At 49.5% G+C, this 14,316-nt stretch overlaps 2 protein-coding genes across 2 annotated transcripts in view; one reads left to right on the plus strand and one right to left on the minus strand.

Moving 5' to 3' along the window:
- CD8B (CD8b molecule) overlaps positions 1–5,878 on the minus strand; it is an 8,103-nt gene extending 2,225 nt beyond the window's left edge. The window contains exons 1-2 of the mRNA XM_033513832.1: positions 4,482–5,878; positions 1,805–2,151 (exon numbers count right to left, since the gene is read on the minus strand). Coding sequence (XP_033369723.1) covers positions 1,805–2,151; positions 4,482–4,527 — 393 coding nt within the window. The 5' untranslated portion in view covers positions 4,528–5,878. The remainder of the gene's footprint in view (positions 1–1,804; positions 2,152–4,481) is intronic.
- A 2,072-nt stretch (positions 5,879–7,950) lies between these two features.
- On the plus strand, positions 7,951–10,254 carry LOC107203433. Its single transcript, XM_015625562.3, has one exon. The coding sequence runs from the start codon at positions 8,542–8,544 to the stop codon at positions 10,237–10,239; it is 1,698 nt and encodes a 565-aa protein (XP_015481048.1). The 5' UTR covers positions 7,951–8,541; the 3' UTR covers positions 10,240–10,254.
- The last annotated feature ends 4,062 nt before the right edge of the window (positions 10,255–14,316 follow it).

The raw sequence follows: 14,316 nt of genomic DNA on the forward strand, positions 1-14,316 counted from the left end.
CACTGAGTGTAGCAGAGATCTCCAAAGGCAGGAAAGAGGGGCTGTAAATTTTGGCGCTTGGAACAAGCCCCATCCAGTGACCCCGGCAAAGGGCTGTGTCACTCACAGGGGTGAGCTTGACCTGAGCCTCTTGGGGGTCACAGAATTACCAAGAGCTTTTAAAAGTGTTAATAAAGAATGTACCAGGTAAAGGAGGGGAGAAGGCTAATGCAGGGAAAACCCCCAAACTTGCTTGAGTGACATTTGCTGCCAAGCATTGTCTCACCAGCATTGCACAAAGTCATGGCTAGCCGGAGATTTCAGCGGCACTGCAATTTTTTAAGGGATCTCTGGATCTTTTCCTTGTTCACATTGTTCTAATCTTTGCTCAACATTTGATTTTTTTTTTTTTTCCTGATAAAATGAGGGCAGGATTTGTTATGGTGTATCTGAATTACAACAGAACACATTCATTTCTGAATAAAGTTGGCCAGGAAAATATGCCAGTAATGTCATTAAATAGCTGCATGTCTGACTGCTCAAACCATATTTATTAAAAAATTTAGATGATTGAAAACTATTTTATTTTTCAGTTTCCAGGATGTAAATTCCTACAGAAACAACCATTCTTTTACATGAAAAGGTGAGGTATCAGGGCTTTGGGATTTATCTGGACAACTTCCCCCTTACATTATAATAGACTTAGGGAAAAGAAACTTAAAGAAAATTTGTTTTATCATGAGAACTAAAAGGAAAAAAGGAAAACATACAGCAAAGCCAGAGTCCTCCCAGAGCACCTGCTGCTGTTTACTTTGTAATTGGTGTCCTTGATCAAGCCGTTTCAAGCCTGTTTTTCATGCTCTGCACAGAGATATGTGCCCAGCTGTTAAAAAACAATTCTCCTTTATCTTAAACCAGGATTTCTCTGAGCCTGCAAGAATCCAAAATGGGATTTCTCATCCTGTTCAAGGTACGGAGTATATTTGCAAAAAAAAAACCCAGAAAAACTGGGACACTGGCTCTGCTTTAGAGTCAGAAGCTATAGCGGCATTTTGGTTAAATAAGTTATTTGTATCTTAGTTAAATAAGTTATTTGTCTCCCTAAAAGTCCACAAAAATAGAGGCTGAATCCCACTTCAAATACATTAGTTTTTCTGCATCAACTACTGCTCTGTGGTCAAAAGGAAAATGGGCTGAAAAGAGCTTCTGTGTTACCAGATGTCTGTAAAGCCTCTCTCCACCCATGACACCTGCAGAAAAATGTCATTTCTGTTTGGATCTCCCCAGGGATAGTGGGTTGTGAGCTTTGAGGAATAAATCCCATTTCAGTATTTTTTGTGAAGGATGGTCTTGAAAGCTGCCATCAGATCCACCCCAGAGATGTGAGGGGTGATACTCTCTGGCCTCGCTGCTCTTGTCACTTGGAGCGAGCGTAAGGAAGAATTATGGCATGGAAGACCCTGTGAGCTGAGCAGGGCACACACCCAGCCTCTCATCCAAAGTACAGCAGGGAGTGAGAAAAATGCAGGGCATGGCAATATCAGGTCTTCCCGTGGAAGTCTTAAAGCACTAGGACCAATGCTGTCCTCAAGGCGTGCCCACAACAGAGCGGCTGCTGATGGCAAAAGGACTATCACATGAAGCTGACCTAAATTTCAGCTATTTTCTGCATTTTCTGCTTTATCCAGTCTCTTCAGAAATTCCCCAGAGCCCCAACCTTACAACTCAAAACTGGGAAGAATCTACCAAAACTAACCACCCCTGTCCCAGGGAGCCTCATCACAGCCTACTGGTGGCACATTTTGGAACCCCGAGGGTGCTGCTTACCCACTCTGAGCTGTGTCCCACTGCCCAGGAGGAGCTGGGAGGACTGGGAGATGGAGCAGTAGTAAGTGCCGCTGTCTGAGGGATGCAGGTGGCTGATGTGCAGGCTGTAGGAGCTGTGGGCTCTTGCCTCATGGACACTGAATTTGTCCCGGCTCACGTTTGTGCCGTACGTGGCTTTGCCCAGCATGTTGGAAAACACCAAGAACTCGAAATGTTGCCTCTCCTGGCTCCAGCGGTACCAGTACACCCCAGTATGCTCCTTCTTCACCTCACAGAGCATTTCGGTTTTACTGTTAGTTTGGGTTAGAAGGTGCTCTGGAGTTTGGGTTAAAAGTGTATAAAAACCTAAGGAAAAAGAGAAATATACAGTTATTATTTTAATTTCATTATTTTTCTTTCAGCCAAAGTATAGATTTTCTTTATGGGCTTAATAAAATCACGTAGACACACAGACCAGGGGGGTCACAGAAGTGAGAAACAGGAGCATTTTTATTAGGATGCTCCCATATTCCCTCAGAGGCCTTTTTGGGTTCTCCAGCTATTTTTTTGGCCAAGCCAAATTATACAGGCAGACTTTTCTCTATGACACTCATCTATGGAGGAGGCTCACTGGCAGGGAGAGGGATGGAGGGATGGTTTTGAGGGTGTCCTCAGGGCTATATATGCAGGGAAGAGCATCCCTGCCTGCTCCTGTGGATGCCCCTCTTCTGCCCTCCTTACCTTTCTCATTTTTCAGACATTTCATCCCTTTTTCAACAAATTTTTTGTGCCTCTTAACTGGTTTGCCAGGTTATTCTTCTAACTGAAGATGTAACTCTGATAAACATTGCAGGGGCAGAAAAAGAGACCAAAAAATGTGCAAAATATCTCAAAATGAGCCAATTTGATATTAGTTTTCAGACAGTAATATTTTTCAAAGGAATTTTGAGACATGGGGAAGGAGAGGGAGTGAGGGGCAGTGGTGAAGTTCAAAGATTTGGTTTGGCATCACCAAAGCCCTGTTTGGGCTTTGCAGCTTTTGTGGAAATTATCTGAGTCTTGTTTGGCCCAGGGAGATGTGAGGGATGTCTGTGTCAGTGAGGATGTGTCCTTGTGGAAAGGAAAACAGGTAACTTGTGATCCTTGCTGTTCAGCAAACAGTCCTGCAAAGCTGCAGATACTCTGAGACCGAGTGAAAAACAGCCCTCTGAAGATAAGGACACTCCTGCTTCCCCCGTCTCTTTCCCAGGCATGTTTTAAAGCTGTGCAAACAGCTCAATAATATATGTTTCTTGTCTTTTTTTACCTTAAAATGTTCCTTTTTCTTCAAAATCCTGAAGTTGTGTACAGCAGTTTTTTCAGGCTCATGCAGCCCTGCTAACCCAGTGCTGTGGGGATGACCCAAGTACACCTAAAGCCATAAATGTGGCACAAGGTCCTGATGTCTCCCATGTTCCCAATGGGAAGAGAAGAGGGCTCTGGTAACTGACAGGGGTCCAGAGCCTTCCTCTGTCCCCACACCAATGGCTCTATCACTGCCAGTCCTGCAGAACACTAACATTGCAATGCCAGAATTCAAGTGTTGCACAGCAGCTGGAGCATTTCACCATATCCTCTGGCTCTGTGACAACATTAATGTCTCCTTATTATTAAAATACATAATTTTAAGGTTTTAGAGCGTAATTCTCTCAAATTTTGCCCTGGCAAACACCTGTGTGTTTTTTAGAAGATGAAATGTGTGTGGCCACGGCACAGCAGGGCTTCAGGGTCTCCTTGAGTACCCTGAAGTCTGGCTCTGCTGGGCATGGGAAACATAACTCTTCATGAAAACTTATCCTTGACCTGTTGGAGACACTATCTAAGTTATATAAATCAGAAAAGATAAGAAGAGATTCTGGAAGATCTCAGCTCAGTGCCAGTGGTCAAGCCAGGAGTGAGCTGGGATGGAGACAGAGCAGAAAACTCATTTTCAGTCATATCTTTAACCCCAAAACCTCCCTGTTCCCTTCCCTGGTGTGTATTCAAGGGGACCATGGGGAATCATGGTGCTTGGCCAGACCAGTCTGCAGCACCTTAAAAATGCTTCATTTTCCTTTTGCATGGGCAAAGCAAACTCTCATTTATTGAGCTTTTCTCAGTGGGATTCCCACCTCACAGATCTATAAGGGTATCAGAACCTGTTAGGCAGAATGATTTTATAACACACCAGTTCCAGCTGTGGCCCTTAGGAAATACTCAGTCTTTGGATGATTTGGAAAATTTGATGGGATGTTTATCATCTTCATGTTACACAGGCAGTGGAGAGAGGAGCTATTTTAACTTCTCCATTAGCAGCTTCCTACAGTCCATCTGCACTGAGGGCGCAGCAAAAACTCTGTTGTGTCTATATCATTATGTATTGAAATATGAGTAGAATATAGAATAGAATAGAACAGAATAGAATAGACTATTTCAGTTGGAAGGGACTCACAGCAGGTGCTGGTCCTGCTTCCTGACCAGTTCAGAACTGACCAAAACCTAAAGCTTGTTATGGATAGCATGATCCAAAATTATTGGAAATAGGTAATAATATCCTGTAGGTCTACAGTGTGATGGTATATTTAATCTTCCATCGTCCAGCTGCTGGAGTGTGGTGGAAGAGAGGCTCCAGCATGATTTTAGGTGCCCTCAACCCTTAAGAGATGATCCCCTCTTACCTGGGATCTGGAGGCAGATGTAGAGATGGAGCCATGGCCGGACCATGGTGGCGGACTCGGTGACGGAGGGGTTTTGTGCCAGCTCTCCCTTTCCTCTCGCTGTCACCCCTTGGTGGCAGGGGTGGCTTCACCTCAGGAAGTCCTTGCCCCTCTCTGTGCAGATCTCTCACCAGCAGCTGCCAAAGAGCCTCTGCCACAGCAGCACCTGGAGCCTCAACCTGGCAGCTTCTTCTGCACCGAGCCCCAAACCTGAGTGCATCAGGGCAACAGCCCTATGCTCTTCTCCAGCACTTCACAGGGTACCCTTAAAGCCCCTTTGGAAATAAAACCAAGAAAACTCACTGATTTTTAATTATGATACCTTCATATTTCACCACCTAGTTATTCCTCCTTCTTTTAATCTACTTTTACCAAAAAATTACAAATGTAGGACCATGGCCTTAAAGATAAAAGCAGGAAATAATGAATTTTGGCTGTTTCCCCCCCTTTTGAAATTAAAAAAAGCATTTAAAACAAGGAAAAGATGCAATTTGAACCGTGGGGTTGTTTTCTTCAGCAGAATTTATAGCAGGAGGTGTTTTTCTCTGGAAAATGGAGAATATCAGACCAACCCAACATAAAGCAGAGATGTGAGGCATCACAGAAAGCTTTGAAATCAAGAGCAGGAAACCTCAAACAAATTTGTGTCTGAAAAACCGCAAAAATGAGGAAATTCTGCTGGGGCTCCCCATCTCACAGCATGTGCTGCTTTGGTAGCTGTGACAGCACGTGGCTCATAGGCAGAAATACTTAAATGATAAAATATCAGAATGACTTTGAAATATCTGTGAGGAAGAGGTTTGAAGCACTTGGGGTTTAGGATTCAAAGACAAATGCATGAATTGAAATTACAGAGATGAACAGCAGGCTTCAATATTTTCATGTTTGGGAAAAAAATAGAAATCACTTATTATTTTTATTTATTTGCTGCCCTATTGGCTGCCAAGTGAGATTCAGTTTTCTTTTATGTCCCCCACATGCAGTTACTTGTTATCCCCAGCATCTCCTCAGAAAAGGGAATCTCACTTGAGGGCACTGAGAAACCTCCCCCAGGGTTGGGCTGGCAGATGAACAGGAAGAACAATATTGCATCTGTAAGCTTTTGGTCCGTTTTGTACCAGATTTTTCCATGCTGCTGTAGCACATCCTCTCCCCACTTCTGTTTAAATTGATTTCCTGCTCGAAGCGGGTTGCTAACTGCAAAACCCTTGCCACAATAGGCTCATCTGCTAAACTTTAGGGTGGGCTGAATTGCTCCTTAACTCTTTCATGGCAGGAGAAGGCAATTTTAGCATTTTCAAACTCATTTCAGTGCTTCAGCCCTTGATGTGGGTTGCAGCAACACTTGCCTCTGCTGTCCTCACATTCTGCTCATCTGTCCCCTTTTGCTTCACATCACACTGAGATTGTACCCTCCCTAGAGTGAGGTGAAACATTTCTTTTTTGTGAGGTGGGGGGGCAGGCAGTGCTTGTTATGAGAACTGCCACTGTAAATGAATTTTTTCTTTATCCCTGTGGTGAAGTCTGTGAGCTGACCCCAAAATCCCCAGCAGCTGCAATGGCTGTGTCCCTCTTGTCCCACTGCTACTGTCACCTCGAGCAACTTCTGCCTTCCTGGCAAGGACAAGAAATGTTCTCAGAGGTGGCTTTTGCCATCATTGCAGCCTTGGATATGAGGATTTTACACTGGGATGACTCCCCAGGACATTATAGCAGCTTTAGAGAGAGCAAAAGGAATATATAAAATGTAACAGCATAGTGTACTGGAACACAGATTAAATGTAATTTTTTAAAAATTGCTGTTTACCAGTGGCCAAGCTGTTCTCAGGACTGGCTGTTGCTCCTAGAAGAAAACATTTTGGAGGAGGAATACTTTTGTCTGGCAGCGTATCACCAACAAAAATCAAAGCACTGTGTGGACGTGCAGGAGACAGCTGCTGTTTGTAACATCCCCACACTGTTTGGGGCTGCTATCCTGGGAAGAAAATGGGAGGAAAGAAGAGTGTAAGTTGATCTTATCTGTTCACACAAGCAAGATTTGTCGGTGACCTTGTTGAGGAACAGCAGCTCCTAATCACCAGTGTTTGGCTCACGGTTGGGCCATGTTGGGGGGGAAATCATTGAGTTTTGGTGTATTTGTAATATGAAGCTGCACAATTTCTAGGGGAATTTTGGTTCTTTTTATGAAATTAAAGACAACCGTCCCTGTCCCCAGTGTAACCAAATCCCTGTGAACCCATCCTACTCTAATGGGGAACAGCCCCTCTTCTTTTTTCCAGCCTGCATCCTGCCCACCTCACCACACCATTCATTTCTGGTGCTTTCACTAATTTTTCTGCAATTTTCACTCTTTCTTTTCCCCCTGTTATGAGTTTCCTACAATAAAGTGTTTGTTTTGGGGGGCTGGAGCAAAACACTGGTGTAGAACAGGGTTTAGAGCCAAGAAGCAGGATCCAGCTTGGACTTCGTCTCTGTTGAACTCCCATGCTGCAGAGGAGGTTAATTGCAGCTGGGCTGTAAATTCCAGGCCAGAGAAAACAGCTACCATAAAAATAGAGAAAAATTCATTCTCTCTGTGCTTTTGAGGCTAAAAGGACTGATTTTGGGGGTCAGGGAAGGCTGCTCAGCCTCCAGACCAGTCCAACACAAGCCAGTACTGCAGTATGTTGAAATAAGGACTGCTCTGGGGGTAAAGGGGTGCAGGATTAAAATTCCCTGGAGCTCCAACAGCCATGTGTGGACATATTTTTTTCCTTTCAAAATTTTTTTAAAGTGGTTTTATGCTAGTGGAGGGTTTAACTTCTGAAGTATCTCATTAGAGGTAAAATCAATAACGAAAATGATGCATTTTCACTGAGACGATTGGTACCTTTTTCTGGCTGTAATAGCAGAAAAAACCCCAAAACAAGTGGGTCATATTTTCTAAACTTCTCCAAGCTAAGATGTGGTTTGTATGGTGAGGTTGGGGGGTCTATCTGCTTTTGCAGGTGCAGATTTACAGCTGCCATTGAGCTGATGTAATACCACAAAGGAGGCTCCTGACATCTCATGGGGTAATCCCAAGGACCATGCCAGTGTATGATGGGCTGGGCTGTGGCACGGAAAAATGCTGCTTTTAAAGACCAGGTGCCAAACTGGATCTAAATAATGACTTGAGTGAATTTTCCTGTCATTTCATCCCTCCCTGGCAAATAGATCTGTGCTTGGGGGGCGGTTTGGTGGGACTGTGTTTGTTACAGGTGTCAGGTGTGAGTTTTGTGTGTGATCTCCTCACAAACCCCAGGTGCTAATGGGGTGTACAGTGGGCCATGGAGGGATTTGGAAGGATGGACGATCAGAGGACAGGCTCCAGCTCTCCCTCTTCAGGACATTTGGTGCAAGCAGAAGTTCAGTGTGAATCATGACTAATCCTGGACCCCCCCAAACAGATAAGGGGCAGTGCAGGTGCTGCCGTGTGATCTCAGCTTCCCTAATCAGTGTTGAAGAGGATAAAGAAAGACAAGGAAAGTGTCCTTGGGAAGGCAGCACATGGAGGAGGAAAAGCCACCAAGGAAGTAAACACAGGTGTCACCGGCCCCAAACAACGACCTGCCATGGCTATAAAAATCATCAGGCTGAGACTTCGTGACCACCTTTACCTTAAAGGTGTCGGATCTGCTGGACCTCTGCAGAGACCATCTCCAATCTCCTGGGACTGCCGGAACATTCAGCTGAGGATTGGTGAGATCTTATTACTGGGGTCCTACTCCATCTCTCCTTTCTTTACCCGCTCCCTCATCCCTTCCCCGCTCCCTCCCCGGGAGCCGGCGGCTCGCGGCAGCTGCCGGCTCGGCTGTGGCCTCCTGTTCCACCTTCCCCTTGCTTTCTGCCCAGGCTCGGTGTCCCCCCGGGGGCTCTTCAGAGGGGTGGGTTGCGGGGTTGCAGCCTTGCTCTGTGGAGGGGTTGAAGAGGTTGTCAGTGCTGGTGTGTTGTGGTAGTTTTGCCCTGAGACGGAGCCGTCTCAGATCCCATCCCCTTCACTATGATGAGCGACATTGTTAGCAGCTGGAAGCTGGAGCAGTTTGTGCTCCAGAAGTGTCTCCCCCCAATCTGGTCACCAGGGTCTTTCCAGGGCCCAGATGCGTACCAGCAGCTGTGCCAGCAGTGGGAGAGCTGGTCAGAAGAGAATAAAAAGCCCAAACCCACTAACAAGTGTAAGAAGCGAGCGGCTTTGCAGGGTTTGCTGATGGTAGGCAGGGAGTTGTCCAGATTGCTGAAGGAGGCTCTTGACAATGTGCAGACCTTGGAGCAGGCCAAGGAGGAGCTCAAAATCCAGGTGGACAACCTGCGGGCAGAGGTGCAGGGTTTGTGTGGGGACTCCCTGCGGAGCGCGGTGGAGATTAGCCGGCTGGAAAACAAGCTGGGCTATGAGAAACTGAAAACGGAGGAGTTGAAGAAGGAGGTTGGCAAGTGGATTGGGGAGACCCACGATGCGCAGAGCGCGGTGCGGGCGGTCCTGCAGGACGTCCAGCGGGACCGGGGCACTGGCCCTGATCACAAGGTATGCCATGCCAAGATCCAGGAGCTGGAGGCAGAGCTGGGGGTGTCAAGGGGCATTGTGGCTGCCATTAAGGGCAAGAGGACCATGATCGGGAATGGTGAGGGGGAGGACTCCCTGGACCTGCACCCACCCCACTACGATTATGAGGATGATGTGTGGGGTGCTAATGGCCCCACCAGGCCGTCCCCCTATGCTCCTCTGCGGGAGGAGGTGTGCCAGCTGCAAGTAGGGGAGGTAGAGGCTTCCAAAGATAAAAAGGTCCCCCACGATGAGCCGGTCAGCCATGTCCCACTGCAGCCCATAGACACCAACAGGGCTGTGCTCTGGTTTACTCCTGAGCAGCTTAAGACAGTGGGGAAGATGCTGGGGCCACTGACAAAGGAGACAGCGATTAACTGGCTGTCCAAGATCCAGCGTCTGCCCAAGTGCCAGAATGGCAACTTTGTGAGTGACCTGATAGAAATTGTGAGAAAGAGCATGAAACCAGATGATTTTGCATCACTGCCGGGGGATGTGCAGATGGGCAATGTCCAGGATATTGGGGACGTCCTGCTGGCTGTGCTAAAGGTGTTCTTCCCAGAGGTCAACCCTTTAGTGCTCTTCCATCAGGAGAAGCAAAACCCTGAGGAGAGGCCCGATGCCTATGTTAACCGTAAAAAGATGCTCTACCAGATGGCCGGGCTGCCTGGCTCAAAGGACTCCCCCCTCAATTTTGACAGGCCTGAATTCAAGGAGCCACTGGTGGTAGGGCTGACACCCCCACTGCGGGTGATTGCTGGTGGGGATGCAGCCAAAAAGCCTCTGTCAGAGCTGGAGCAGATCCTGAACCAGAATTTTGAGCTGCAAAAGCAGGCATTCCCAGGGTACATGTTGGGGGGGAAGAAAGGGAAAACCATGGCCATGTCTTTCCAAAATGGAGGGATGAGAAAAATGCAAGGAGACAACCGAAAAGATCCTGATGGCAAGGGGGGGCTGGGGAAGGAGAACCAGCAAGGGATGAGGTTTCAGAAGTCGAACTCTTGGCGGGCTGAGCTGAGGAAGCGCTTGATAAAGTATGAGAAACAGGAGGACATTGATGGCTTGCCGGATGCGGAGCTCTTCCAAAAACTGGCCCTGCATGAGGCCAAAAAGCACAGCAGCTCCCACCCGATTGACCCAGGGTCTAAGACTCAGCAATAGGGCTGCCAGGCACCTGCATCGCCCCTTTTTGTGGCACCGATTAAGACCGATTTGTGGGGGCGCCTGATAGTTGATACAACTATTGGAGGAGGGGTGCTTGGACAAGTGATGTTAATTGATACTGGTGCCTCTTATTCAATTCTGAATATGACCCCCGGCAGAGCCGGGATCTTCCAAACCTCTGAAATTATTGAACTGACAGGGCCAAACGGCCAGAAATCCTCGGTGCCGTTTACAGGGCCCATACCCTTTGAAATTGGGGCTGCCAAAGGGTCTGAAAAATTTGGGAAAATGGAAATGAAAGGAAAGCCAGGAATTTTAGCCATCCCTGCACTAACAAAGATGGGGGTGGTGGTGGACCTGGCAAACCAAGCATTGCTACACTGCCCACAGATTGATTTGCCCGTCATCCCGGCAAGCCACAGGGTGATGTCAGTGAAAGCCCCTGAGATCCTGGTCCACCCTGAGTGGGAGCCCCGGGTGAAGCGGGTCACAGAGCAGTTCCCCCAGGTCTGGGCAAGGAGTAAGCTGGACTGTGGGCAGATTGATGCTGCTGTGTCAGTCAAAGGGCTGGATCCGCCTCCTCAGCCTCAGCCCTGGTACCCAGCTGAGGCTGAGGACAGCTTGTGGGACACAGTCAAAACCTTGCTGGACCAGGGTGTGCTGGTGGAGCAGCAGAGCACCAGCAATGCACCAGTGTGGCCCCTGAGGAAAGCTGATGGGAAAATGTGGAAGCTGACAGTTGATTTCAGTGCCCTGAACCAAGTCACCCCAGTGCAGACCTCCGCGGTTGTCAAGTATCCCAACATCATGGCAGCCATCTCCCGGGGGTCAGAGTGGTTCTCGGTGCTCAGCCTGACCAGCCCATCATTTGCCATCCCCTTGCACCCTGAGTCCTGGCATAAGTTTGCCTTCACGATTCGGGGACGGCAATTTGCTTTCACCAGAGTCCCTCCGGGTTTCCACAATGCCCCTGCCATCTGCCATGCCCGTGTGGTGAGGATGTGGGAGCAGGTCAGCCACCGGGACAGCGTGCTGTCCTGTGCTGGTGATATCCTCATCCACACCCAGACAAAGGAGAAGAACCTGGAGGTGCTGGCAGAGGTACTGGGGGCTGTCCAGAAGACAGGCTTCAGGATCAACCCCACAAAGGCCCAGATGTGCTGGAAGGAGGTCTCCTTTGTGGGGGTGACCCTGGGGGAGGAAGGGCGCTCACTGGAAAAGCAGAGGGTTGAGCTAATACAGAAGATGTCAGCACCGTCTGATGTCACTACCCTGCGGTCCTTCCTGTCTCTCCTGAGGTTGTGCCGTGAGTTCATTGAGGGCTATGCAGAGAAAGCAGCCCCCCTTTGCCACCTCCTGAAAAAGAACACCCTCTGGGAATGGGGGCCAGAGCAGGACGAGGCAGTGAAGACCTTAAAGGAGGGTGTGTCAAGAGCCCCCATGCTGGCACATCCTCGAGGGGACAGACCCTATGTTCTGCAGCTGGCCAGTACAGGGAGTGGGCTGCAGGCCACCCTGAGCCAGCAACACAGTGCCAACCTGCTCCCTGTTGCCCACGCCTCACGTCTTCTGACGCCTGTTGAGCAACAGTTCAGTGACTATGAGAGGGAGGTTTTAACCTTAACCTGGGCCCTGCAGCACTGGGAGTACCTGCTGGGGTCAGCCCCAGTGCTGCTGAGGACCTCCTGCACCCTGGTGAGGTACCTTTTGTTGGGAAAGGGGGATGAAGGTCCCCTGTGCTGCCCCAGGATGGCCAACTGGGCGTTGGCGCTGACCAACAAGGAGGTCCCCGGGGACCCCTCACCTGGTGCCTACAGGGTGATAATCGGTGCAGAGAGGGATGGGGAGCAGCTGGGAGTCTCCCTTACTGACCCCAAGCCATGGCGGGCTCCCCTCTTTGAGAGCAGCCTCAGCCTGGAGAAGGCCAAGGAGAGAGGCTACGTTGTGTGGTTCGTAGATGGGTCCAACTACCACGAGGATGGGGTGCCCTACACTGGCTATGCTGCTGTCAACCGGGGCACTGGGGAGGTGGTGAAGGGGAGGTGCCTGCCTCACTCCATCCAGGCTGCCGAGCTGGTGGCTGTGATGGCTGCCCTGGAAAACACACCACCAGACCAGCCGCTGGCCATATTTTCTGACTCGGGTTGGGTGGTGCGTGTGGCGCTGGAGTGGCTGCCCCTCTGGAGGGAGAGGGACATGCAGTCAGCTGATGGCAAGCCTGTCACCTATGCCAAAAAGCTGCTGTACCTTGCAAGGCTGGCAGAGCAGAGGACGTGCCCAGCACAGATCATTAAGGTCAAGGCCCACAAGAAGGGAACAGAGGAAGCCAAGTGGAATAAGGAGGCAGATGCCAAAGCCAAGCAAGGTGCCAAGGAAGGGCTGATGTGGAAGGCCAGCAAGATATCAGAGAGTGGCCCAGTGTCAGTGGCTCCCAGCAGGCACTGGGAGAGTGTGGATCTGGTGGGCTTGCAGGCACAGGACCCCAGGCTCTGGGAGTTAGCGCAGGGCAGGGAGTACAAAGGGTGCAAGGTGTGGAAAGATGTCTCAGGGCTGGTCCTGGCACGGAAGGAGGGGGCAGATTTCCCAGTCTGGGTGGTGCCTGAACTGGTCCGGACAGAGCTGGTGGCCCTGGCTCATGAGCAGGGGCATCTGGGGACAGACAAGACCATGGTGAGGCTGCAGGGTGCTGGGTGGTGGCCCGAAATGAGAGAGGATGTGGAGAGGTATGTCAGCAACTGCCTGACATGTGCAGCCAACAATCCCGATGCCAAAACAGCCAAAGCCATCCTGGGGCACCAGAGGGTTTCTGGGCCATGGAGCAAGTTGCAGATGGAGTTTATTGGCCCTCTGTCCCAAACAGCCCAAGGCAATAAGTACTGCCTAGTGGTCAGTGATATCTTCACCAAGTGGGTGGAAGCATTCCCAGCTCGAAGCAACACAGCCAGTGCAACAGCAAAGATCCTGGTAGAGCACATCTTCTCACAGTGGGGCATCCCAAAGGAGATCCACTCAGATCACGGCCAGCGCTTCATTGGGGAAGTCACAAAAGGGGTGTGCCAGGCCCTGGGAATCAAGCAAAAGCTTCACATCACAGGGCATTTCCAGAAGCCAGTCTCAGCAGAGGGGCCCAACCAACCACTGAAGACAGCACTGAGGAAACTTGTGTGCCAGCAAAGGAAAGACTGGGATCGTAAGCTCCCACTGACCTTGCTGGCACTGAGGGGGTCTCTGGCATCTCAAACACTTTCTCCCTCCAAATTTCCTCCTGCAAGAGACCCGAAGTTTCTGGAGCACTGGTGGCAAGGAGGGGAGCCCCCGGATGAAATGCAGCCCCGCGTGCTGATGGACAGGTGGATCCAGGACATGCTGAGGACGGTGTCAGCCACCTACCACCAACTCTCCTCAGTGCAGGAGACCAGCATCCCTAAGATGGATAAGCAGTTGGGAGTGCTACTGCGCCCCGTGGAGTGGAACACAGGGGACCTGGTAATATACCGAGTGGTTAGGGAGAAGAACCAGGTTCTGGAACCCCAGTGGCTGGGGCCTGTTAGGGTTGTGAACAAGGCCAGCCCCTCTGTGTACCAGGTAGAAATCAGAAAAGGGGCAAAAAGGCAGGAGAAATGGTTCCATTCTTCACAATTAAAAGCATGGAAGGGAAACTAACGGGGCTGGAGAGCCCGCCTTGCTTATGTTTTGCAGATAAAGGAAAATGGAAGGCGATTGTGACCAGCGGGAAGGGCGAACTTCGTGGCATCACCAGCCCTGTTTGTGCTGCGGGGAAAATGCTTTCAAATTTGTGATTGCAGGATTTACTTTGCTTTCTGGTATGTGCATAGTGCTGAGCACCCAATGTGTCCAACCAACCCATCAGCACCTTGGACAAAATGTCATTCATTCTCACTTAGAAAGGCACCTTGACATACAGGCCACAGCCCAGCACAGGGTTAGGAGGCACACAAAAATTGGGACTGATTGGCCCTGGTCCCAAGCTTACATAAAGCATACAGGAATCATGGGATTAAATTCTAACAAAGGCTTAAATTTGTCAACAGTGGTTATGCATGGGGCAGAGGT

This window comes from Parus major, chromosome 4, assembly GCF_001522545.3.
Source record: "Parus major isolate Abel chromosome 4, Parus_major1.1, whole genome shotgun sequence".
NCBI classification, from domain to species: domain Eukaryota; kingdom Metazoa; phylum Chordata; class Aves; order Passeriformes; family Paridae; genus Parus; species Parus major.